This window comes from Rhopalosiphum padi, chromosome 4 (genome assembly GCF_020882245.1).
Source record: "Rhopalosiphum padi isolate XX-2018 chromosome 4, ASM2088224v1, whole genome shotgun sequence".
NCBI classification, from domain to species: Eukaryota; Metazoa; Arthropoda; class Insecta; order Hemiptera; family Aphididae; genus Rhopalosiphum; species Rhopalosiphum padi.
Window position 1 is genome coordinate 9,659,682 of NC_083600.1, and position 25,284 is coordinate 9,684,965.

The 25,284-nt window shown below is 25.2% G+C and overlaps 3 protein-coding genes and 1 pseudogene across 3 annotated transcripts in view; 3 read left to right on the forward strand and 1 right to left on the reverse strand.

Moving 5' to 3' along the window:
- Positions 1-25,284, reverse strand: part of LOC132929305 (uncharacterized) — a 244,656-nt gene that overhangs the window by 158,978 nt on the left and 60,394 nt on the right. The gene's annotated exons all lie outside the window — the stretch shown is intronic.
- On the forward strand, positions 1,188-1,917 carry LOC132928632 (uncharacterized; annotated as a pseudogene).
- On the forward strand, positions 7,401-11,316 carry LOC132930350 (uncharacterized). Its single transcript, XM_060996180.1, has 14 exons — positions 7,401-7,505; positions 8,093-8,234; positions 8,456-8,546; positions 8,620-8,731; positions 9,054-9,148; positions 9,251-9,322; positions 9,386-9,484; positions 9,551-9,954; positions 10,104-10,194; positions 10,276-10,384; positions 10,453-10,553; positions 10,625-10,696; positions 10,787-10,879; positions 10,960-11,316. The coding sequence occupies exons 2-14, from the start codon at positions 8,094-8,096 to the stop codon at positions 11,238-11,240; spliced, it is 1,761 nt and encodes a 586-aa protein (XP_060852163.1). The 5' UTR covers positions 7,401-7,505; position 8,093; the 3' UTR covers positions 11,241-11,316.
- LOC132930349 (uncharacterized) lies at positions 15,211-24,527 on the forward strand. Its single transcript, XM_060996177.1, has 26 exons — positions 15,211-15,323; positions 16,353-16,500; positions 17,242-17,332; positions 17,408-17,519; positions 17,684-17,778; positions 18,214-18,285; positions 18,352-18,450; positions 18,517-18,950; positions 19,100-19,190; positions 19,270-19,378; positions 19,447-19,547; positions 19,619-19,690; positions 19,779-19,871; positions 19,956-20,284; positions 21,452-21,542; positions 21,603-21,714; positions 22,226-22,320; positions 22,462-22,533; positions 22,597-22,695; positions 22,762-23,162; positions 23,312-23,402; positions 23,484-23,592; positions 23,661-23,761; positions 23,833-23,904; positions 23,993-24,085; positions 24,166-24,527. The coding sequence occupies exons 2-26, from the start codon at positions 16,354-16,356 to the stop codon at positions 24,450-24,452; spliced, it is 3,468 nt and encodes a 1,155-aa protein (XP_060852160.1). The 5' UTR covers positions 15,211-15,323; position 16,353; the 3' UTR covers positions 24,453-24,527.

Here is a 25,284-nt window from a genome sequence, read left to right on the forward strand (position 1 = left end):
TTGTACTTACACTTTTAATTTTTTTGTTCTATATTTTTACTTTTATAAAATTATTTTATTTTTATTTTTATTTTTTAATGACTTTAAATATTACTACAAAAGAAAAACGTTTATTGATACACGACGGTTTCAATTTTATAAAAGAAAAAGATGGTGCTGATTTCAAGGTAAAACGTATAATATTACTGTGTATTACTAAAAATTATTATTTAAAGTATATGCTTTTTTTATTATTCTACGTTTTTGTTTTAAGTCCATTTTTATTTAAGTGAATTGTTCTTTATATTATACTATATTGTTTTAATTATATATTTTTATAATATTATCGTGCCATTGTGGTATACTCGCGCGTAAATACTATAATATGTACCTATACCGTGTGTAAAAGTAAATCCCAAACTAAATAAAATACACAACATTTTATAAAAAAAATAATTCATGGAATAAATAATAATTATATTAACTTATTAACAAAATCATATATAAGTACAAATATATAATATAATTAACTAATTTAAAAGTTGTATAACTATATATTATTATTTATTTATTTATTTCTTAATATACTATCTAAACTTTTTAGTCACCATAAAAATTGTAGAATATTGAAATTCCATGATTAAGATTATTTGGAAGTGCAGTCATGTGTCAATAAAAAAAATGTCACGGAAAGTTTCATATACAATTAAATACCGTTATTTGGGACTCTGATAATCACACTCATTTACCAGATGCATCCAGATTGGCTGTAATCCAATTTATTTAATAAATAAAATAAAATGCAGCAGCTTCTACTACCTAGTACCTTAGCGTTAATTTTAGCTTCGGCTTTAAAAGAACTACCTTGTGAAGTAATTCCTTTAATTATCAAAATTAACTCCCAGAAGAGAACAATTTCATGACTACGATAAAAAAAGGAATTTCCAATCCTACGGCCTAACTGTACCAAAGAACTAACAAATTATTATATATTTCAATTTTAAAATAATAGAAAAAAAATGTATACTATTACTCTGGATGTTAAAATATACGTGTTTTAATATTTATGCCGAAGAAAAATTAAAAATATTTAAAAAAAAATGTTCACAGTGGTATGCGAATGGAACATATAAATCTGTCCCGCCATTTTTAATCACTTTTTTTTTATAAATTACAGAAAAATAAGTGACGGATCCATATTTCTATTGATGGTTTACAGTATAATAACTTACAGACCAGAAAACAACAAGTTAATGATATTTTTATTTAATTTTTTTAAGGATGAACTTGGAGAGTTCAAATCGGAGTCTATCATGACAGATTTTGAAATGGATTTAAAAAAATCATATTTTAAGTGTTGTCCGAATGCAATACAATGGAGTTGTTATTATTTTTATCTAATGAAAACCATTTGGAAAAAAAATACAAAAAATTCCAGAAATTCAAAAGTTATGTAAAGAAAATATCACCTTCTTTTCGAAAGTTTGTTATTTTGCTTCCCTGACTTTTGTGCTACCATTAGATGTTTGCGATGTTATGAAAAAAATATTAAAATTAAATTTTTTTGTTAAAAATAATCAGATTTTTTCCCCTTTCTAACATACTTTGCAGAAACATGTATTCGCATTAAAAAACGAGGACGAAGATATCCTCTGTTATTTCCTATACCTATATGGAATGTATATGAGGCAATACAAAGTGACTGGGATAAAACAAACAAAATATTTGAAGGCTTTAACAATGAATTTGCTCATTTACTTTCTGCTCAATATATTTCAATCTAAAGTATAGTAGAAACTAGAAAATATAAATACGGCAGGGAATAAAAATAAACAAGGCTAAGGATTGGGCTGAAAAAGTAAAAAAAAAGTAGTTGGAGATTATCAAAATTGAGAGTTCAAAGATTATCTTCAAGGTATTGCGTTTAATATTTACTAACCTATACACTAAAAGTGTATTATACATTTTTATTATTTTATTTATTTTTGATACTGTACGTATATTATAAAGATTAATACTATAGACGCTATATATATTAATATGACAATGTTATAATATATTTTGAAATATATATTTAATACTCTACTACGTTATATTACTTTACATATTGTATATTAACAATTTTGTTATATTATATGTATTCGAGTTATACATATTCTATTATAATTATTAAATTGTTGCTTTATTTTAGACTGACGATATTTTGGTCACGCGATGTTCTTTCGGTAATTCGCCTACTTAATTTTTACATTTATTTATATTATATTATATATTCAATTGGTTATAAACAATATAAACCTCCCATGTTATTAGCATGCTAATTATTTGGTACATTTTCTTCAGTATATAGTATTGGGGTGTTTCATATTCAAAAACTAATGCAAAATAAAAATAAATATTCTAGAACATTAATATTGTTTTGTAATAATACTTATACAAATTTCGATATTTTTTAGTTAGGTATTGGATCACTCTCTCACACAGTTTAACACACGTGTATATCTACATCCTGAATCAGCCACTGTGCAGTGTGTACTGCTCGTTGAAGTAATTTATTCTCTTTCAAAGTGTCAACCTTTTAGAAGAGCACACAAGTACATAACACGACAATACATGAACACGTTTGTTCATTGCTCAATATTTCACTTTTTCCATTAAACGAATATTATTCTTATAAGATAGCCGGTGGGTCTCGGTTTTATACCATGTTAAATAAGCATGCTGGATAGAAAAACGTTGAAACCCATCATAATATAATGTACACTAAGTACACATAACAATAAAATATCATAAAAAAATAATACACGTATTTTTTTCTGTTTATAGAAAATATGAAAACTACAAAAAATGTGTTTATATTTGCATATTGTATTTTATATTTTTCCAAATAATAATACCTATCTTCCAAAATCAGCAGAATATGGTGAATAGTAATCCAACATAATTTTTTTAAACTATTTTTTTTATAAATGGAAAGAAACAAAAGTAAATTCGACTACTAATATTCAATAAAATCTATAATATAATATCATGTAAGGACCTTAGAGCGTTTTCACCACCAAAAAAAAAAAAAGATCAGAACTCCGTTAAAAATCCACAACGTTTGGGAAAAAAATATTGTGTATGTTTTTTTCAATCTTGTATAAAAGTTGCAACTTAGTATATACGCAAAAAACTATGTAACCAAATAGTCCGAATATAAACTTTCGATTATGTACAACAAAAATGTTTAGTGTTCAAAATATAATATATTTGCATGTAAGTGTTGTTATAACAATGATATACGAACGAGAATATGAAAATGTAAATGGTCGCGTTAATATATTTGTCAAAAGACAAGCTGTTGTAAATGCAAGTTTAATGGCATTGACATGATACAGTATGCTACATATTAAAATTAAAATAGTTTATATTAGAAAACATATTATGCTTTAAATTTAATAAGTGTTTGGTACATGGTATTACTAGATAAATTGTGAAATATATAATATATTAAAATATGAATTAATACGATGATAATAGTGTAAAAAATTAAAACCGAGGGTTATTCTTTTCTTTAATAAAAAAAAAAAAACCCTTTACAAACTTTTGACTCGAATATCCATTTATTTATAATAATTATAGCAGTTTTTAAATAAATACCTCGAAGTACAGGATAAAGAATTATTATTATGTTTAATTTAAAATGTATGATAAGTATATGCCTACTTGAATCGTATTAGAAAAGTAATTTCAGACAACGATAAATAAAATAATGTGATTAATATTTGATGTATAGATAATAAAAAAGTGAATCTTCTTTACATAGGTATTTAAAAAATAATGGTTTATTATCTAGAAATAAATTACAGTTTTTAAAAATCTAAAAAGGTTGTAATAAACAATTCAAACTAATTAACATCAACCACGACAGAGAAACATTTTATTATAATACTTGAATAAACTACTATTGAGTAAAATGAAAATTAAAAAAAAGATGGAAATTCTAGAAATGCTAATAATCTTTAGAACAATATAAATCTATTTTTTTAAATAAAAAAATTGATTAAGTAGGTACATACAACTTTTAATGAATGTACTTTTATAGTTTTATAATTGAAGATTATTATTATGTTTGCCGATGCAATTTTTCATTGAATAAAAAGCTTTTTCTTAAGATTAAAAAAATTATTGTTAAGTAAACAATTGTTTAATTACTCAAATTCGTTTGATAATTAACAATATTTTAAAATATTATGGATTTCAAACTTACATTAATATGGTTGAATTGTCTTAAATTTAAAATTATTACACAAAGATAAATATTATGTTTAGTTGGGATAATAAATATTAATATCATACTATCATCGATTATCACCATTAAATTAATAATATGAGAAAATTAAAAATCGTATCACAAACCTACTAGAATTACCAGCATTCTCAAATATTGACTTTACAAATAAATACTCGAAAAACAATAAATAAATTTAATAAAATCTTGTTTTGATTTCATTGATTTAAAACAAATCGATTGTCATGTTATTGTGTAAAATACACATATATAACATTATTGAATATGTGTGAACAAGTTTTTGTTTCACGTCAAAATACTATTTTATTAAAACACGTCAAACATTAAAACAAAAAGATTTTTTTTAAATGTTATTATATTTATTTAATCTTCATATTCTATTAGGATAATATCAACAACAACAGTTTTTAATTTTTTGATACTTAACATAATCAAATTAATACAGTAGTTTGTAAAAACCAAATAATCTGAAAATTCAAAATACCATTTTTATTGATCGTTTTGCATGTTTGGTGATGTGTATTAAAATGTTGTCATGATTAACTAAATGATTATAAAATTACATAATGATTACAAAATCCAATAGATAAAACACATTTTCTTCTTGCTATAAAACAAATATATTCTAAAGTAATACAATACACAGAATATATCACAAATAATTTTGAATATGACTAACATTAAACATAATATGTGCAAATTATTTTTTGATAGAATTATAATCAGCTAAAACAAATAAGAAAAAATCGTATATGCCTATACTATACATATCTTGTTAATAAATCAAGATACACTCAATATAGGTAAATTATAATTATTTTAGAATGGTAATAAATTAGTTATCAATATATTAGTAAAAATTATGATAATGCATTTACACAATAAGAATTAATCAACTAGAAAATATAAGCTGTTGCAAAAGATATTGTAAACGCTTTTAACGAATTAGATAAAATTAAATAGAATTATGTTATTAAATTTGAACGTTTATTATACTTAGTGCACAATTTTTATAAATTGTTCTCGTAACTAACTTGAAGCAGCTGATGACAGAATATGATTCATGTACAATCTTAAATGCAACATTGTAAATTGTTTTCATTTTTTTTTAATAATGATAATAAATAAAAAAAAAATTAATTAGATAATTTATCATTATATGTATATTGTATTGAATTAATTTTTATCAAGAAAAAAATATTTATTACTAATATATAGGGTAGAAGTGTATGAACACACAACTTATATTTTCCACGGTGAATTAGGACATTTCTTTTTTTTTGTGTTCACAAAATTATTAGAGAAAAAATGAAATTTAATTATTATGATGTTGTATACAAAATAGCAAATGTTTATTTGTAGAAACACAATTTTTTCAACAGTTTAGTTTTAATGATTAGCATTTAAATATTCGTGTTTTTCGAATATGTAACATTTTAAATCATCATTAGTCATTATTATATTTGTTATTGTGATTTTTATGAAACCAATATGAATAATTGATTTTATATTTCATGTTCATATTTTGATTTCATATGCTGAACTAGCCATATTAAAATAGTTAGTGTAAAATACCAAATATTGAACATAATATAGTTGGGCTCAAATTTTTTTCTACAATATAACATTTTAAAATGTATGGAATGATAATCTTACTGTAAATATGTATATAGCTTTCCTACAAAATCATATATGGAAAAACGAGCTCCGTTTTTACACGGAAAGAAAGATTCATAATTTATTCATAAGATTTAAACTTGAATCACTGCATACTATAGATTACTAGTTGATCGATGAATGTATTTTTAAGGCAATTAAAATGTTTCACTATAATACTTTTAAAGTAGTAGTTTCTGGTAGAAAATTGGATATATTTAGTACTTTAAAGGGCAAACATAAACAATTCTATTACATAACGAAATTTTCCGTGAAATGGTGCCGACTACTATCCCAGACGAAATCCAAAGGTTTGCTAAAAAAACACGAGACGAGACTGGATCAACTTGCCAATCCAAATCCATTGGCCATCCAATTATTAAATAACTCTAAAGACGTCTTAAGCGTCTAAAACTATTCGACTTAGTTTACAATTTAAGATTAAGACAGGAGCTTCATTAGAATAAATGACCCAATCAACGTATAAAGTATATAATATCATTTGTTTCTGGTATGTAAAATATAAACAATTATTGTTAAACATAATATTTATAAAGACCTTTAAGTCGTTTAAATAATAAAGCCCTGGGGCATTAAAAAAAAAAAAAAAAATCGTAAAATTTACGAAAATTCACAAATTACTTTGTAGTTAGTAAAATTTATAAAATATTCAATTTTTATAGTTTTTTGAGAGGTAGTTATAAGTTTGGTAGGGCCAAATATTTCTATAATTTATACATACAAGGATTTTTTTTAAATGCAACGTTATCGTAAAATATTAATTTAACCAACCTGCTGTATTACTGATAGTAAAAAAAAAGTCTTAAATAGCAATTATAAATATATCATAAAATATACTTAGTGATATAGGCCGATGTTTCTCAAATATATTTTATTTTAACAGTTACTTATAAAATATCGAAAATACAAATTCAATTTTTATAATGTTAGGTTATTCATAGATAAGTTTATAAACATCGTAACAGTATTATATCGTTCTTTACACTATGAAACCATTTCTATGTACCTAGCAAAAAAATTCAATCTATTAAACAAAGTGGCTTTCCCGGTAATTTCTCAAAAGAACTAAAATTCACAATAGTAGTCGAGGGAAATTAATTTTCTTCAATTATTATTAATCACTCAAGAATAACATATAAACAAGTGTATATTTAAATATACATATATTAACAAATTATAAAATAAAATGTCATGAATACATGAGAAATTATACGTAAAATAATAATGTAAAATTAAAAATTTAGAACTCTTGGATGTACACATATGAATAAAATGCCATATGATTGAATGATACATTGTTGTTTGTGTTTATAATGTTTTTAACAAAATAGATCATTGTCATGAATCATATTTTAGTAAACACTCATTAAATAAAATAAAATAAAGTAACAGATAATATTGTTTATTGTAAACATATATGTTGACATTGATTGATTTTGAAGTTCATATAAAATAAATTTTGACTAAAGTTTTTGACTATAAATAAGAGGTACTGGCTCAACTAGAATCAACTTACAGTTCGCCATTCTGGGAACCGATCAAAGGCGACTAACAGGTAAACTTTTATTCATATGATATACTGTTTAGAATTGTATTACAGTGATTAAGAATACGTATCACATAAAAATATAATTATTGTATTCATGTATTATTTACTTATATTATGTTTAATATTTATGAAAATATAAACTAAAGATTGTGCGAAGTATTTTGAGGTTTTTCTTTACTTTATAATGAAATGTATCTGTTATTCTGAATTAGGCACTGCAATTTTATGTAAATAATAAATTATGTTATCTAAGTAAAATTAATTTATTACTCAATAATCACAACATGTATTAGAGAATGTTCATAATTTTATTGAATAGTAAATTATAAATTTAGGTAAATAAAATAAACATTTTGTTATATCTTCAGATTTATAAGTTTTATCTCAAATATCTACCTATTTATCAAATAGTTCAATCCAATAAACTGTAAAAAAAGTTATAACATTTATAATTTACATTGAAAAGTACCAAAGTTTAAACGTTAAGCCAAATCAACATTAACTAACAATGACAGTATAGAAGTAAAAATTAAAAATTAAAAAAAATATTTTAAAATATTTTATTAAAACTAATCTTATGTTTATATTATTAGGATGAGGACTGTACTGAGTCTTTGCGTTGTTATTGCTGCTGCTTTAGCATGCCCACTAACAGACAAAAAACCATGTTGCTGTTGCGATTTGCCTAAAATATGCCCTGCTACATGGAACGTTAAGAGATTTGAATCCCAATATGTAAGTAATACAAATACAGATATAAAGTATACATTACAAAACATTTTTCCCTATATCATTGTTATTGGACATGGAATAATATCTTAAATCGTACGAAATACTATATAACGATGTTGGCCCCGGACCTCCGATTATTCTCTCTGTGTTCTTGGTTCATTTCTTTAGAGCACATTTAAATATTAGTTTTTTTGCAATAGTTGATTAAGTTTTTAAATTTCTAGTCCACCGTCGCATTCCAAGGAACATGGAACGTACAAATGGCAACACCAACATACATCAAAGGAAACAACCCATTGAAAACCGGGCTGTTCTGTATGTAAAATGTTATAATTAAACACTGGGTAATTACAAAATATTGAAATTCTTATCTTGAATGTTATAACAGGTAACACTTATCCAAGCACCAGTAATCAATTGATATTCGAGGATACCACACCTTGTGATAACTCTGACTACAACACCGAATACGTAGTGACTGACAAATCATACAATCTTTAGTAAGTACTACGTACATTATTCAATCTAAAGTCTTACAAAAAAACCGAATGTTGTCACTTTGGCGAGGAATTTACTATACTAAAGAATGAGATAAGCATTATATTATTCAATACCAATATACAATTATTCATATGATTGATAAACATATATTCGATATAAATTGAAATATTCAAAAAGGCCAAATTAGAAGTAGTAGTAAAAAAAAAAATTGATCATTAATATAATATTATAAAATCGTGTTGTTACATTTAAATTATATTATGAACATTGCATATATATATATATAGTTATGTATTAATAATTTACATTATTTATTATTAGTACACAATGTCCAGAAACCACTAAAACATTATTCAGTCCAGCATATGGAAAAGATAGCCAACATGCAATCTTTAACGTTGGTACAGAAAAATATTGTAAGTAAAATATACTTTGTAACTATTATTTGTACCATTCTGCTTTTCTAAAATATTTAAATAATATTAAACGATATAATTTATTAATAAATTACATTTCAGATAAAAACCCATTAACGGAAAAATATCCATTCATTGATGACAAATTAATCAGACATAAAATCGATGGTTCCTGTAAGTTCATATTAAATAAGTAATGATAAATTCTTAAATCATATTTTTCTGTCATTATAATAGACAAGAGAGAATATACAATCTCTGTAATTGGTGCTGATGATTGCTGGGGAGAGTACATGGTTTTGGCAGTTATCAACCAATACGACAACTTCTTCTGCGGTAAGAAAATTATGAAAAACGTGATTAAAATGCCTTATATAATAAATATTTAAATACATTTTTCAGACAATGATTATATCATCTGGGTTATGACAAGAGATGTTGCCCCTAAATGGTGTACCTATAATAAAGCATTCGAAGACATTCAGAAGAGTGGACTTAACCCATACCATTTGATAAGTATTGATCATTCACTAGACAACTCATTGCCTTCATTACCTACTGCACCTTCAGTACCCACAATGCCAACTGGTGATGTCAATAATATGGTACATAAGACATCCGTCGCTACATCAACTACAAAAACCATTAGTACTGGCTGTTCTTGTTCTTCATCTTCTTCAAAAACAACAACAGAGATATCGACTGTTGTAATCGAGATAAGCTCAGATTTCACTAGCACTTATGACATTGGACAATGTGATTTATACAACGGTATCCAAATCTTGAAGAGCCTGGATACTAAAGCTGTAATAATACATTTTTAAATATTTTCAACTATTCTACATTTTAATATACTTCTGTTTAATCTGATCGTGTTAGAACGAACGACCCAATATTTGAATTTAAAGTGATTTGGTTCAAAATCAATATTTAAAATAACATATTTTGATTCCAGATCAGACGTGCCTTGTCTGGAAAATATTACTTGGCCGAAGCAACACCTTGCTCGTATTTCGATATCCCCAATTCTAGAGTCGGAATGTTAAGTAAGTTAAATGCTGACTGTGTTCGATGTAGGCATTTGGTTTAAAAAATAAATAATCACTTAAACGTTTCGATGTATTTAGATACTGCTTTCCCTGCATGCTCAATGCAACTTATTTTTGATGATGAATGTATGGATATGTGGGATTACAACACTCCTCATATGGTGATGGACCGTGGTTATAACATGAAGTAAACTTATTAGATATTTTATAAGATATTTGAAAATTTAACGATAAATTGTTTTAATATTATTTAAGGACCGGCGAAATTCAAGAAACGAGAAGCTATATTTCTTCAGTGTATTCTGAAGACCACCCATACGGTTCAACTGTTTTTGCAATGTATTCTGAAGGATATTGTAAGATCTAAAACTCTCAGTTTTTCGAACTTGATGATAGTAATTTATATTTACGATTTTATGACTTATAGATCCAGATACAATTGAAGAATTGACTAAACTTAAATTAGATGGAATGATCTGCAAACAACCCTCAGATATATGTAAATATTGTTAATTTAAATTACGTAGACCGAAATATTTTCATCAAATGTTGGTATATATTAATTAGTAAAATATAAACTTGATTACAGACAAACAACAAATCATTGCAAGTGTTATAGGATACAATGAAGACGATTACCTATTGTTGTGCCTTGCTAACCAGTACAAGAACCCATTCTTTAGTTAGTATTTACATAGTTCGATAATATTTGATATTGTTGTCGGTAGATAATTTTGTGCTAAATGTGTTTGTTTGTTATAGCTTCGGAACCAGTATACCAAGTCTATGCCTATACAAGAGATAGAATTCCATCCCAGAAAACCATGAACAATATTAATCAAGAATTATTGCGCGCTGGATATAATCCAAATTACTTGATCAAAATAGATCAGACCACGGAAATAGATGTAGAATACGTATTTGAAACTTCATATTATGAATCGACAACTTCATGCTGGAGTAGTAGTAGCAGTAGTTATAGCGTGAAAACATCTTCTTACTCATCTTCATCATCGAGTTCGGCTGTTACCATTGGGTGTTAAGTAATTTAAAATATTATTATATATTATGTCAATACATTCAATTTAATAAATAAATATAAATATCATGCATTATCAATTTATTTTGTATTTTCATTGCCTTTCTGTTCTATAGTTTATGAACGGAGTGAATATAATTTAGAATTAGCAATGTGTGTTTTTTCTTATAACATTGGATGATAAAGACATGTTTTTCGATATTTTATATTGAAATTGGTTTCTGGTTTACAAATTGAAATAAACTCGTAACGTTTCACTATTATTAAACCAAAGTTTTATGTAAGAATATTCAAAACTATTCAAATCAATTGTTTATTATATTTTATATTTTTATACCAATCTTCTTACGATTTACGGTATGTGCCTGCGTAATGACTTATAAGTTGAGAACAATGATGATACATATTAATTTACTTGTTTTGATTGGTTAACATTTTTACTAATAAATTTATAGTTATGTAAATATAAATATTATATTATAAAATGTTCTATAGGCTAATACATTTTTACTTAAAATCTCCTTTCGTATTTATTATAGTACCTATATTATATAGTGTGTAGTGTGTACAACCATTTCAATATTTATATTTTATTATGAGACTACAGCTGATGGTGTAGCTCGATTCCAGTGTTTGCGACTCTCCTATGCTGGTTTGGTGTAAGAAAAAAATTAAATCTTTTAAATAAAAAATATTTAGTTATATAATTTATCAATAATGTAAATAGTACTCATTTACCGCTGTAAATCAACAGTGAACTAAATACACATTGTTAAATAAATAATTAAAAAATGCTTCGTCACATGTAGGGAACATTTTTATTATTATCGAAGGAAATTAGTTTTATTTTAAATTATTTTTCGGATTTTTTTCTCATCCTTAAATTACATAACATCAACTCCGAGTATAATAGTATAAAAAGTATAAATTATAATCTATGTATAATTTAAATAATGTGGATTCTTGTGAAATTTCCCAGACTAGGTTTTTTGAAGCTTAGTTGTAGATGTTAGTAAAAAACAACTTTTTTCAAGGTTTAAAAGCACTAAAAATCAATATAAGGTCAACAAAAATATGATCTAATATCCAAATTATTTATTTTTTTCATTAAATAATACAATAAATTAATATTTATGATAATTTTATAATATAAAGACAAATATGCACTAACCAACTTTGATAATTTTTTTTTGTTTTATTCATATTTATTTTTTTGGTTTGAGATTAATGTAATATTGTCTCATTTGCATTATTATATAGTATATACATAGTATGAGAATATGTTAGCGAGTAGGCCAGTTTTGTGTGTCTTACATGGAAAATGGACATATGAATTATTTAAAAATAATAATAAGAATTTATATTTTTTATACGTTTAATACACGTTTTAAATCTGTACCTAAACTTACTTTCTATAAATTTAACAAGTTTAAATCTTTGGGTAACTACACCAAAAGTAATTTCCCCTTTATTCGTGCAAGACGGAATAAAACCAGATATTTAATTGTACCTTTTAAAATTTAACTACAACAAAATGATATACCTACGAATCAAGCATACAAAATATAAATTCAGAAGATGATTAAAATTACAATTTTACAGATCATTAAACAGCGAGGCAAAATTTTGTATTAGATAAGAATATAAGTTTCTTTCTTTTAATCGTGGTTGTTTCGACACCGGGAGCGCTAATGTTCTATTTTTGACAGGTGTTTTATAGTGTCATTTTTTGACTCTGTTAATCATAGGTCGTTGTGCAACCTGTATATCTTAAGTTGTAGCAATCACTTTAAGGAAATACTAAATACAGTCAACTCAGCAGCTAATTTAAGTGCTTCTTCGCATTAAAGACAATCCTGAAATCTAATAAAGTACTAATCAGATCTATATTAACCTAATATAAATAAATGGTAAACCCAATAATGCTATATGCGTGTGAAACCAGGGCCACAATAAAAACAGACGAAAAAAATCTAGCGATATATGAGAGAAAGGTGTCACGACAAAACTTAATTCTCGAAGAAACCAAAACACGGGAGGGTACGAACGAAGAAAGAAGTACGAAAAAGTAATAACTAATAAGTATGTTAGAAGATTCGAATATAAGAGCTACGATGAAAAGTAAAGGATAGACTGTAGTGTAGATCATATCTGGTGGGGTCGAGAACAGACAATAGGCTAGATTATAAAATGGATATCAAATAGCAACAGACCGTTGGATCGTCCAAAAAAAACGATGGATATAACTTAACTTTCCTGTGGTGAATTAGGACATTTGTGAAAATGTTCACAACATTTTTAGAATTTACACTTGATAAAAAAAATGAAATTTAGTTATTCGAGTGTTGTATAAAAAATAGCATATATTTATTAGTAGAAACATGATATTTTTAGCAATTTATTTTTAAAGATTTAAGTAAGATGCTTAGCATTTAGATATTAACTTCACTTCGAATATCTAACATTTATTACTTTATTCACTATTGTGGTTTTGGTGAAATCAAAATTAATAATTGATTTTATAGTTCAAGTTGATATTTTGATTTCATAAACTGAAACATAATATTATTAGCCATATTAAAATAGCGTAGAATACCAAATATTGAACATAATATAGTTAGGTTATAATTTTTTCCGCAAGATAAAATATTAAAATTTATGGAATGATTATCTTACTGTAAATAAGTAAATAATATGTAGCTTCCTACGCAATCATGTATAGAATAACGAGCTCTGTTTTTCCACAGAGAAAACAATACAATTCATAATTTATTTATAATATTTTTAAACTTTAATTACTGCATATTATAGAAAATGAGCAGAACTAGGTATGTACTTTTCGAGGCAATTAAAATACTTCAGTATATTAAACTTTTAAAAAAGTGGTTTTTCATAGAAAATTGGATCTATCTAGTACTTCGATGATCAAACGTAAAACATCCTATTATAAAACAAAAACAACGAGACTAACATGTTTCATAAAATTCGTCAAATTTACAATAATTTGTAAATTATTTTCTAGTTAAATTTTTTTGAAATATTCTATTTTTAAAATAGAAACTAAACAGGCTTAGTAATGAAAGGTTCTTCATAGATTTAGTTTATAAGGCCAAAAAATATATTAAGACATTTTTTTTTATATATTTAGCAATTTTCAGTAAAAAAAAAATGAGTTAGATATTTAAACGAAGAATTTTGGTTTTAGTTAATTTATTCTTATTTAATATTATAAATTAAATAAAAAAATATATAAAAAAAAGTTAAAAAGTTTGGAAGTTTAAATTCATATTCCTATATTTTATACGTACAATAATATTTTTAAATGCAAATGTATCGTTAAATATTACTTGAATAGCAATATAAATAAATATATCATAAAATACACTTAGTAATATAGGCCGATGTATTTCAATTTCTCATATGTAATTTTTAGCAGTTACTTATAAAATATCGAAAAAACAAATGCAATTTTTATAACGTCAACTATTCATAGATAAGTTTATAACGTAACAGTATTCACCGTTCTTTAGACCATTACACCATTTCTCAGTAACGAAACAATTTCAAACCATTTAATAAAGTGGCTTTCCAGGTATTATCATTTATCTCTAAAGAACTAAAATTGACAATATTAATTAAGTAAAATGGATTTCTTACAATTATTAATGACTTAAGAACTTAAGAATAACATATAAACTGTCAAAATAAAGATACAACGTTATAAAATAAGATGTCACACATGAGAAATTATAAAATAATGACAATTTAAAAATGTACAATTTTTGGATGCATTAATAGAAATAAAAAGTTAAATGATTAAATGATACAATGTTTTTGTGTTTAAAATATTTTTAACAAAATAGACCCTTGTCATAAATTACATTTTAGTAAACATTTATTAAATCAAATAAAATAGTCACAGATCATATTGTTAATATGGTAAACATACATTTTGACATTGATTGATTTTGTAGCTTATATAAAATAAATATTTACTTCATTTTTTGACTATAAATAAGAGGTACTAGCACAATTAGAATCAACTTTCAGTTCGTCTTGTTGGGAACCGATCAAAGGCAACTAACAGGTAAATTTTTTTAATATAATATGCTGCTTAGAACTTTATTACAATTATTAAGTTATTTATTTTTACAAATTAAATAAAAAATAATAAAATAATTCTATTAATTTATTTTTTTACCTATATTAAGTGTTAAGTATTTTGAGGTTTTATTTTATTTTATAATAAAATTAATTTCTTATTCTGAATTAGGTACTGAAGTTTGATATAAATAATAAATTATATTATCTAGCAGGTAAAATTAATTTATTAATTAATAGTCTCAATTCTCAAAATACATTAAAAAATGTTCATAATTTTATTGAATAGTAAATTATAAATTTAGATAAATTAAATTAAATTAATATTTTGTTTTATCTTTATTATAATGATTTTAATCTTGATTATCTACATATTTTCAAAGTATTTAAAGCCCCATAAAATGATATCTGAATATTTTTCAGTTAAAATATATATTTTATTCGATTTTTAAAATATAATTAGGGACCGACTTAAAAGCTTAAAAAACTAATTTTTATTAAATTATTGGATTTATAATACAAAAATAATAATCATAAGTCATCTATTATTATCTTGTTCTCTAAAAATATTATATAGTAAAAATAATAACCTTATTACTAATATTTGTCTGTATAAATAATAATTATAATAAATACAAATTAACTATGTACCTATCTGATTAATTTTTCAATAAAATATATATTATTATAATATTACCGTTCACAAATAATAATTTTAAATGTTGTTACTCAGTAAAATTCAATTAGTGAATCGTTATGGATTAAAGATAAAATATATCAATAAGCAAAAAAGTTGTATTTTAATATTAATAACAATTATCATATTAATATAGAATCAATTATGGTATTCAAATTATTATTGATACCTATTTATAATTTAGTTTATAACGTACAGATGTTTAAATGCTAAGCCAGATAAACAAAAACTAATAATAACGGTATTGAAACGAAGACAAAAAATGAAAAAAGGTTATAGAATATTTTATTTAAACTAATTTTACGGTTATGTTAATAGGATGAGGACTGTACTGAGCCTTTTCGTTATTATTGCTGCTGCTGTGGCATGCCCACTATTGAAAAATTTGAAAAAACCAGACTGTAGTTGCGATGTGCCTAAAATTTGTCCTTCTACATGGAACATTCAGAGATTTGAATCTCAATATGTAAGTAATAAAAAGACAAGAATAAAAACTCAATGGAAAGTAATATTAATATATAAATTATTATATAAATAATATATATAACACGCAAGATGCATATTCCATAACTAATAATTATTATTTGTGTTATCAATAATTCTATAGATAAATTATGACATTATAACAGCTATAATGTGTGTATAAACATAACATTTAAAAAAACAGAGTAGGGTATTTCGAATCAAATTTTTTTTGATACCTATTTTGATTTTGACATTTAATTTTTTATAAATTATTATCATCTGATTATTTTACAATTATTTAAATTAATTTTAAAATTTTAATTACTTGAATAATTTTAAAATAATATTATAGAATAAACATTTTTTATTATGATTATTCGAAAAAAAAATTATTCAACTAATTTTCAAATTTAATTCAAAAACATTAATACTTTTTGAAATAATGAGTTGTTTATGATAATTTTAATCACATGGTATATTAATATTAAAATAAATATAAATCATTCTACGAATATAATACATTTTAGTTTTGTAATAGCTTTATGTTTGAAAATTATTCAAATACATTTTTATTCCAATAATTTAAAAAAATCATTTGAATGATTATCTAGATAATATTTTTCCCAACGCTGCGTTCAGATTTAATTGATTTTCTTACGAACAATGAGATGGAAAATCATAAATTATTAAAAACATTTTTCATACAAATAATTATATTTTTATTGCATATTATTTTTTCCAGGCAACATTGGCATTCCAAGGAAAATGGTATGTACAAATAGCAACACCAACATACATGGACGGGCAAAACCCATTGAAAACTGGACTTTTCTGTACGTAGTCACGTAGAATACTTTTATTGAATGATTACTAAAATATTGAAATATTCATCATAAATCGTTTAACAGGTAACAGTTATCCAAGCACCAAAAATGAGTTGATATTCCAGGATACCACACCTTGTGATAACTCTGACTACAACACTGAATATGAAGTGACTGATCAATCATTCAATGTCTAGTAAGTACACTCAAGTTAAAAGTGAAAAAAAATTACATAAATCGATTGTTGTCCCTTTTAAGTATATTTATCTTGTGATTTAAAAAAAAAATTAATATATTTTAAATGTTTTTATAAATAACGCATACATAGGTGTATAGTATAATACATTTTTTTTTTATTAGCACACAATGTATTGAAACCACGAAAACATTATTCAGTCCAGCCTATGGAAAAGACAGCAAATATGCAATCTTTAACGTTGGTACAGAAAAATATTGTAAGTGAATCACAGTTCGTAACTATTTGTATCATTATTTATATATTTATTGTATTTAGTTCATACAGACATAAAATCCAATAACAATATTAATTTTTTAATTATATTCAATAACATTATATAACTCAATGGCTAAGTTGGAATTTATATTAAAATCATTTAAAAAATTCACAAAAAAATCAAAATTGTACATATTATATTAGTCCATTTTTCAGTACTAAAAATCGGAAAATTAGACGTTAAATTGGTTGTTGCTACAGACAAATAAAATAAATCTACACGTCTTAAATAATATAGAAAACCTTTTAAAATTATTCATCGACTTATGAAATTATACTTACTAAAATATTTTTGTAATTTGAGACGATATAATTTGGTTTGTAATACAAGCAATAATATTGTTGCAAAATAAATAATTAATAAATTACATTTCAGATAAAAGCCCACTAATTGAAACATATCCATTTATTGACGACAATTTAATCAGACACAAAATCAGTGGTTCATGTAAGTTCAAATCAAATAAGTAATAGTAATACATTCTTAAATCACACATTTATGTTATTATAACAGGCCAGAGAGAATATACAGTCGCTGTAATTGGAGCCGATAAACATTGGAAACAGTATATGGTTTTGGCTGTTATCAACAGATATAAAAACTTCTTCTTTGGTAAGAATATTTTGAAAAACGTAATTTAAATGCGTTATATAATAAATATTTGAATACATTTTTCAGACGATGATTATATCATCTGGGTAATGACAAGAGATCTTGTTCCTCAATGGAGTACCTATCAAAAAGCATTCGAAGACATTCAGAAGAGTGGTCTCAACCCATACCATTTGATAAGTGTTGATCATTCGCTAGATTCATTGGTAACATCTCTGTTACCTTCAGGACCTTCAGTACCTTCAGTACCTACAGTATTACCTGGTGATATCAATAATGTGGTACAACAAACTTCCGTCTCTACATCATCAGCAACAAAATCCATAAGTACAGACGGTTATACTTCTACGTCTTCTTCAACTACTTCAACAACCAAAGTAGAGACATCGACTGTTGTAATCGAAATAAGCTCAGATTTCACTAGCACTTATGAAATTGGACAATGTGATTTATTCAGCCCTTACAATCTCCAAATCTTGAAGAGCTTGGAACCTAAATCTGTAATAATGAATTTTAAATAGTTGAAACTATTCTACATTTTAATATGCCTCTGTTTGATTTGTTCGTATTACAATGAAAAATCCAATAAGCATGTTTAAAGCAATTTATTTTCAAATGAATTATTAACAATATCATATTTTGTTTCCAGATTAGACAAGCCTTGTCTGGAAAATATTACTTGACAGAAGCAACACCTTGCTCATACTTCGATAGCCCCGATGCTAGAGTCGGTGTTTTAAGTAAGTTAAACGCTGACTGTTTTTGATGTAGACATTTAGTCAAAAAATAAATAAATATTTAACGTTTCGATGTATTTAGATACTGCTTTCCCTGCATGCTCAATGCAACTTATTTTTGATGATGAATGTATGGATACGTGGGATTACAACACTCCTCATATGGTGATGGACCGTGGTTATAACATGAAGTAAACTTATTAGATATTTTATAAGGTATTTGAAAATTTAATAATAAATTGTTTTAATATTATTTAAGGACCGGTAAAATTCAAGCAACGAGAAGCTATATTACTTCAGTGTATCCTGAAGACCATCCATTTTCTTCAACTCTTTTCTCATATTATACCGAAGGATATTGTAAGATTAAAAATTCTCAATTATGTGAATTTAATAATTGTAATTTATATTTATGACTTGATAACCCATAGATCCAGATACAATTGAAGAATTGATTAAACTTAAATTAGATGGAATGATCTGCAAACAACCCTCAGATATATGTAAATATTGTTAATTCAAATTACCAATAGACTGAAATATTTTCATCAAATGTTGACATATATTAATAAACTATTAACTTGATTACAGACAAAAACCAAGTCATCATGAGTATTATAGGATATAAAGAAAATGAATACTTATTGCTAAGTATTGCTAACCAGTTCAAGAACACTTTCTATAGTTAGTACAACCCACATATTTAATTATTATTAAAATGTTTTTGGGCCTTTATTTATGTATCTACGTATTATTTTTAATTTTTAGCTACAAAGACAGTACCTTTAGTCTATTGTTATACCAGAGACCGAATCCCAAGTCAGAGCACTATGAATAGTATTACCCAAGAACTCTTGCGTTCTGGAGTTAACCCGAATTACTTGATCAAAATTGATCAAACGAATCCAATTGATGACGATTTCATATTTGAAAAATTATATTATGAATCAACAGTGACCACTTTTTCTTCGTCTAATAATATTGTTTCCACGAAAAGTGTAAGTAGTACAACTGTCGTTGGAAGAAGTACTCCCTTAGTTGGACTTCCTGATATATGTCCACAGAACTGGGACGTTAAAACTTTTGACGATCAATACGTAAGTATATAAGTATAGTGTTGAATAATAAAAATCTAAAATGAATAGGAATGTATAATAAATTTTACAAAAATTCAAAAGAATAAAGTTATTATTGATAAAATATTCAAGTCAAATCAGTGTACTTTATAAAATACTCAACGACTTTCGTAATTTTTAAAGAATACATTGTGTATGCATTTTTTTTAACATCGATAATCAATTTCTTCTTCTAAAAATATTAAGTGGCGTTTAATATAGGTTATAGTGGTTAGCAACCATTAATAATATGTTAGACAATAGCCGTTCGTTAGATAATAAATGCATATACCTGTATGAACAAAGAATAAAAATAAGATAGCTTTATTTTATGGGAAAAGTATTGAATAATACAGTAATACGTGTTGGGAAAAATTTGAATGTTGACTTTGTGGTATAAGTTAAGAAAAAAATTGAGTTTCTTAATAATGTATATATATATACACGCAATTCTTTAATATATGAATTTTAATTCATTCAGTATAATATAACCCATACGTTTAAATAAAAGTATTTGACTGTTTATTTCAAAAATTGAAATGAGAACATAATATAAAGTATTAGAATATTGTGATTTTATAAAACTAATAATTATCTCATAATTAAAATGAGTTGTCCAAATGAATCAACAATTCCATATTTTACAGGGATGTATGACACTAACCTGTGAGTTGGTTGATTTAACAAGGCCTTTAAATATTTATCAGAAAATGTGTAAATTAAAATAAAATGTAATAACATTCATATTTTAATATATTTTGAATACATTCAATTATTTTGTAAGATAAAAGGACAAAGATAACAATAATGTATTAACATAAAAAACCATAAACATAATAATATTCATTCATATCATTCAATAGCTAACAAGTCTTAATGTAGTTAAAAAAAAGTTCTTAATACCCGTGAATTAATAGAATAAAAACGTGTGATGCATTTAATTTAATAATGTTTTTATCATTAACGTTGAATTCTATTCCCTTTATATAATTATTGATGGGTATCGAATATCTTAAGTTGTATGAAATAGTTTATAAAGATGTTGGCCCCGGACCTATGCTCATTCTAGTTGTAATTTTTCTCATTTCTTTGGAGGGCAATTAACTATTATTTTGTTTGCAATAGTTGATTAAGTTCTTAAATTTCTAGTCTACCCTCGCATTCCAAGGAACATGGAACATACAAATGGCAACACCAACATACATGAAAGATAACAACCCATTGAAAACCGGACTGTTCTGTATGTAAAATAAACACTAATCAAAAAATATTGAAATTTTTATCTTGAATGTTATAACAGGTAACACTTATCCAAGCACCAGAAATCAATTGATATTCCAGGATACCACACCTTGTGATGACACTGATTACAACATTGAATACGAAGTGATTGATCAATCATACAATCTTTAGTAAGTACTACGTACCTATATTATTGAAACTAAAGCCAAGAAATCTTACAAAAAACCGAATGTTATCACTTTGACGAGGAACCTACTATATTAAAAGACGAAATAAGCATGATATTACTCAATTTCAATATACAATTATTCATAAGGTTGATACTGATATTATTTAAATATTAACTATTCAAAAAATTACCGAAATTATATTCTTGATCCGAGAAATATCAGTTAAAGTAAATTCAATTGAATTATTCATAAGAGTAAAATTATACATTTAATTAAATATAAAGAAACAAAAAAGGGTATTTATACAACACAAAAAATCGGATAATTGGTAAAAGTATTTAAATATTTCCCCATAATAAAAAATATTTTTACTATTTTATTCATTAATATTATAGTACAAAAATTATCTTTTTATATCTTTAAAAAAAATTTTAAATTTATGTTAAATTATATTATAAACATTGCATATATGCTATATATTTATATATTAATATACATAATTTATTATTAGTACACAATGTCCAGAAAGCACAAAAACATTATTCAGTCCAGCATATGGAAAAAACAGCAAATATGCAATCTTTAACGTTGGTACTGAAAAATACTGTAAGTAAATCATAGTTCGTAACTATTATTTGTACCATTATATTTCTCAAATACTTTTAATCATTTTAAAAACTTTAATTTTGTTTTTAATTTGAGCGATAACTTAATTGCACAATCATTGATTAATAAATTACATTTTAGATAAAAGCCCATTAACCGAAACATATCCATTCATTGATGACAAATTAATCAGACATAAAATCGAGGGTTCCTGTAAGTTAAAATTATAAAGGTAATGATAACTTCTTAAATCACATAATTCTGTCATTATAATAGACCAGAGAGAATACACAATTGCTGTAATTGGAGCTGATGATTGCTGGGGAGAATTCATGGTTATGGCAGTTCTCAACAGATATAAAAACTTCTTCTGTGGTAAGAATATTTTGAAAAACATAATTTAAATGCGTTATATAATAAATATTTGAATACATTTTTCAGACGATGATTATATCATCTGGGTAATGACAAGAGATCTTGTCCCTCAATGGAGTACCTATCAAAAAGCATTCGATGCCATTCAGAAGAGTGGTCTCAACCCATACCATTTGATAAGTGTTGATCATTCGCTAGACTCATTGCCCTCATTACCTACTTCACCTTCAGTACCCACAATTCAAACTAGTGATGTCAATAATATCGTACAAAAAACATCCGTCGCTACATCAACTACAAAATCCATTAATACTGGCTGTTCTTGTTCTTCATCTTCTTCAAAAACTACAGTAGAGACATCGACTGTTGTAATCGACATAAGCTCAGATTTCACTAGCACTTATGAAATTGGACAATGTGATTTATACAACGGTATCCAAATCTTGAAGAGCCTGGATACTAAAGCTGTAATAATACATTTTTAAATATTTTCAATTATTCTACATTTTGATGTGCTTTTGTTTAATCTGATCGTGTTAGAATGAACGACCCAATATTTGAATTTAAAGTGATTTGGTTCAAAATCAATATTTAAAATAACATATTTTGATTCCAGATCAGACGTGCCTTGTCTGGAAAATATTACTTGGCCGAAGCAACACCTTGCTCGTATTTCGATAGCCCCAATTCTAGAGTCGGTATTTTAAGTAAGTTAAACGCTGCCTGTTTTTGATGTAGGCATTTGGTTTAAAAAATAAATAAACACTTAAACGTTTCGATGTATTTAGATACTGCTTTCCCTGCATGCTCAATGCAACTTATTTTTGATGATATATGTATGGATACATGGGATTACAACACTCCTCATATGGTGATGGACCGTGGTTATAACATGAAGTAAACTTATTAGATATTTTATAAGATATTTGAAAATTTAATGATAAATTGTTTTAATATTATTTAAGGACCGGCGAAATTCAAGAAACGAGAAGCTATATTACTTCAGTGTATCCTGAAGACCATCCATTTTCTTCAACTATTTTCTCATATTATACCGAAGGATATTGTAAGATTAAAAATTCTCAATTATGTGAATTTAATAATTTTAATTTATATTTATGACTTGATAACCTATAGATCCAGATACAATTGAAGAATTGACTAAACTTAAATTAGATGGAATGATCTGCAAACAACCCTCAGATATATGTAAATATTATTAATTCAAACTACCAATAGACTGAAATATTTTCATAAAATGTTGACATATATTAATAAAATATTAACTTGATTACAGACAAAAACCAAGTCATTATGAGTATTATAGGATACAATGAGGATGATTACCTATTGTTGTGCCTTGCTAACCAGTTCAAGAACCCATTCTTTAGTTAGTATTTACATAGTTCGATAATATTTGATATTATTGTCGGTAGATAATTTTGTGCTAAATGTGTTTGTTTGTTATAGCTTCGGAACCAGTATACCAAGTCTATGCCTATACAAGAGATAGAATTCCATCCCAGAAAACCATGAACAATATTAATCAAGAATTATTGCGCGCTGGATATAATCCAAATTACTTGATCAAAATAGATCAGTCCTCGGAAATAGATGTAGAATACGTATTTGAAACTTCATATTATGAATCGACAACTTCATGCTGGAGTAGTAGTAGCAGTAGCTTCAGCTCGAGTAGTAGTTCATCTTCTTACTCATCTTCATCGAAAGTTTCGGCTGTTACCATTGGGTGTTAAGTAATTTAAAATACTATACATTATGTCAATACATTCAATTTAATAAATAAAAATATAAATATTACGCATTATTAATTTGTTTTATATTTTCATTACCTTTCTATACTATTTATTATCAACGAATTATTTTATATAGAAATCGGTTTTTGCTTCACAAATTGAAATCACATGTTTACTATTTTTAAACTCCGTTTTAAAGAAGAATATAGTTTAATACTATTCAAATGAATTTTTGTTTTGTTCATACCATTCTTCTTACAGTTTATGGTAAATATGCCAGTTTTATGACTTATAAGTCGATAAAATTATGCCTTATAATAATAATAATAATATATTATAACATATGCGTTTTGATTGGTAAAAATTATAACTTATAAAAAAAATAAGAAAATTATAGAATGAAGTATAAATGTTGTATAAAATGTTCTTGGTTGAAGTCTAAATCCATAATTGATTGTCTATAGCTAGATTTATATTATATTTTTTATTATAGTTAACATTGTACTTGGTATAACTAATGAGTGTCTTGTCCAACTTAACACCATCATCTTATTGTTTTCCCCTGTCTGGTATTAATCTGTAATAGTAGTCGTGTCCAAATTTTGAATCACTCATTGTTCTATATATGATTGTGTTCACTTATGCATTAGCATTGTCTTGACGTAAATGATACACTTTTCAAAATATTTATACTTGATTAACATCATAAAATACATATACATGCTTCCTTTTAAGGTATATAAGTTCTTATAATATCGTATATTATAAGGTTTTTATATATCAATCAAAAAAAAGCAAAAAGTCAATATATTTTTTATAAGCCATTTAAGTT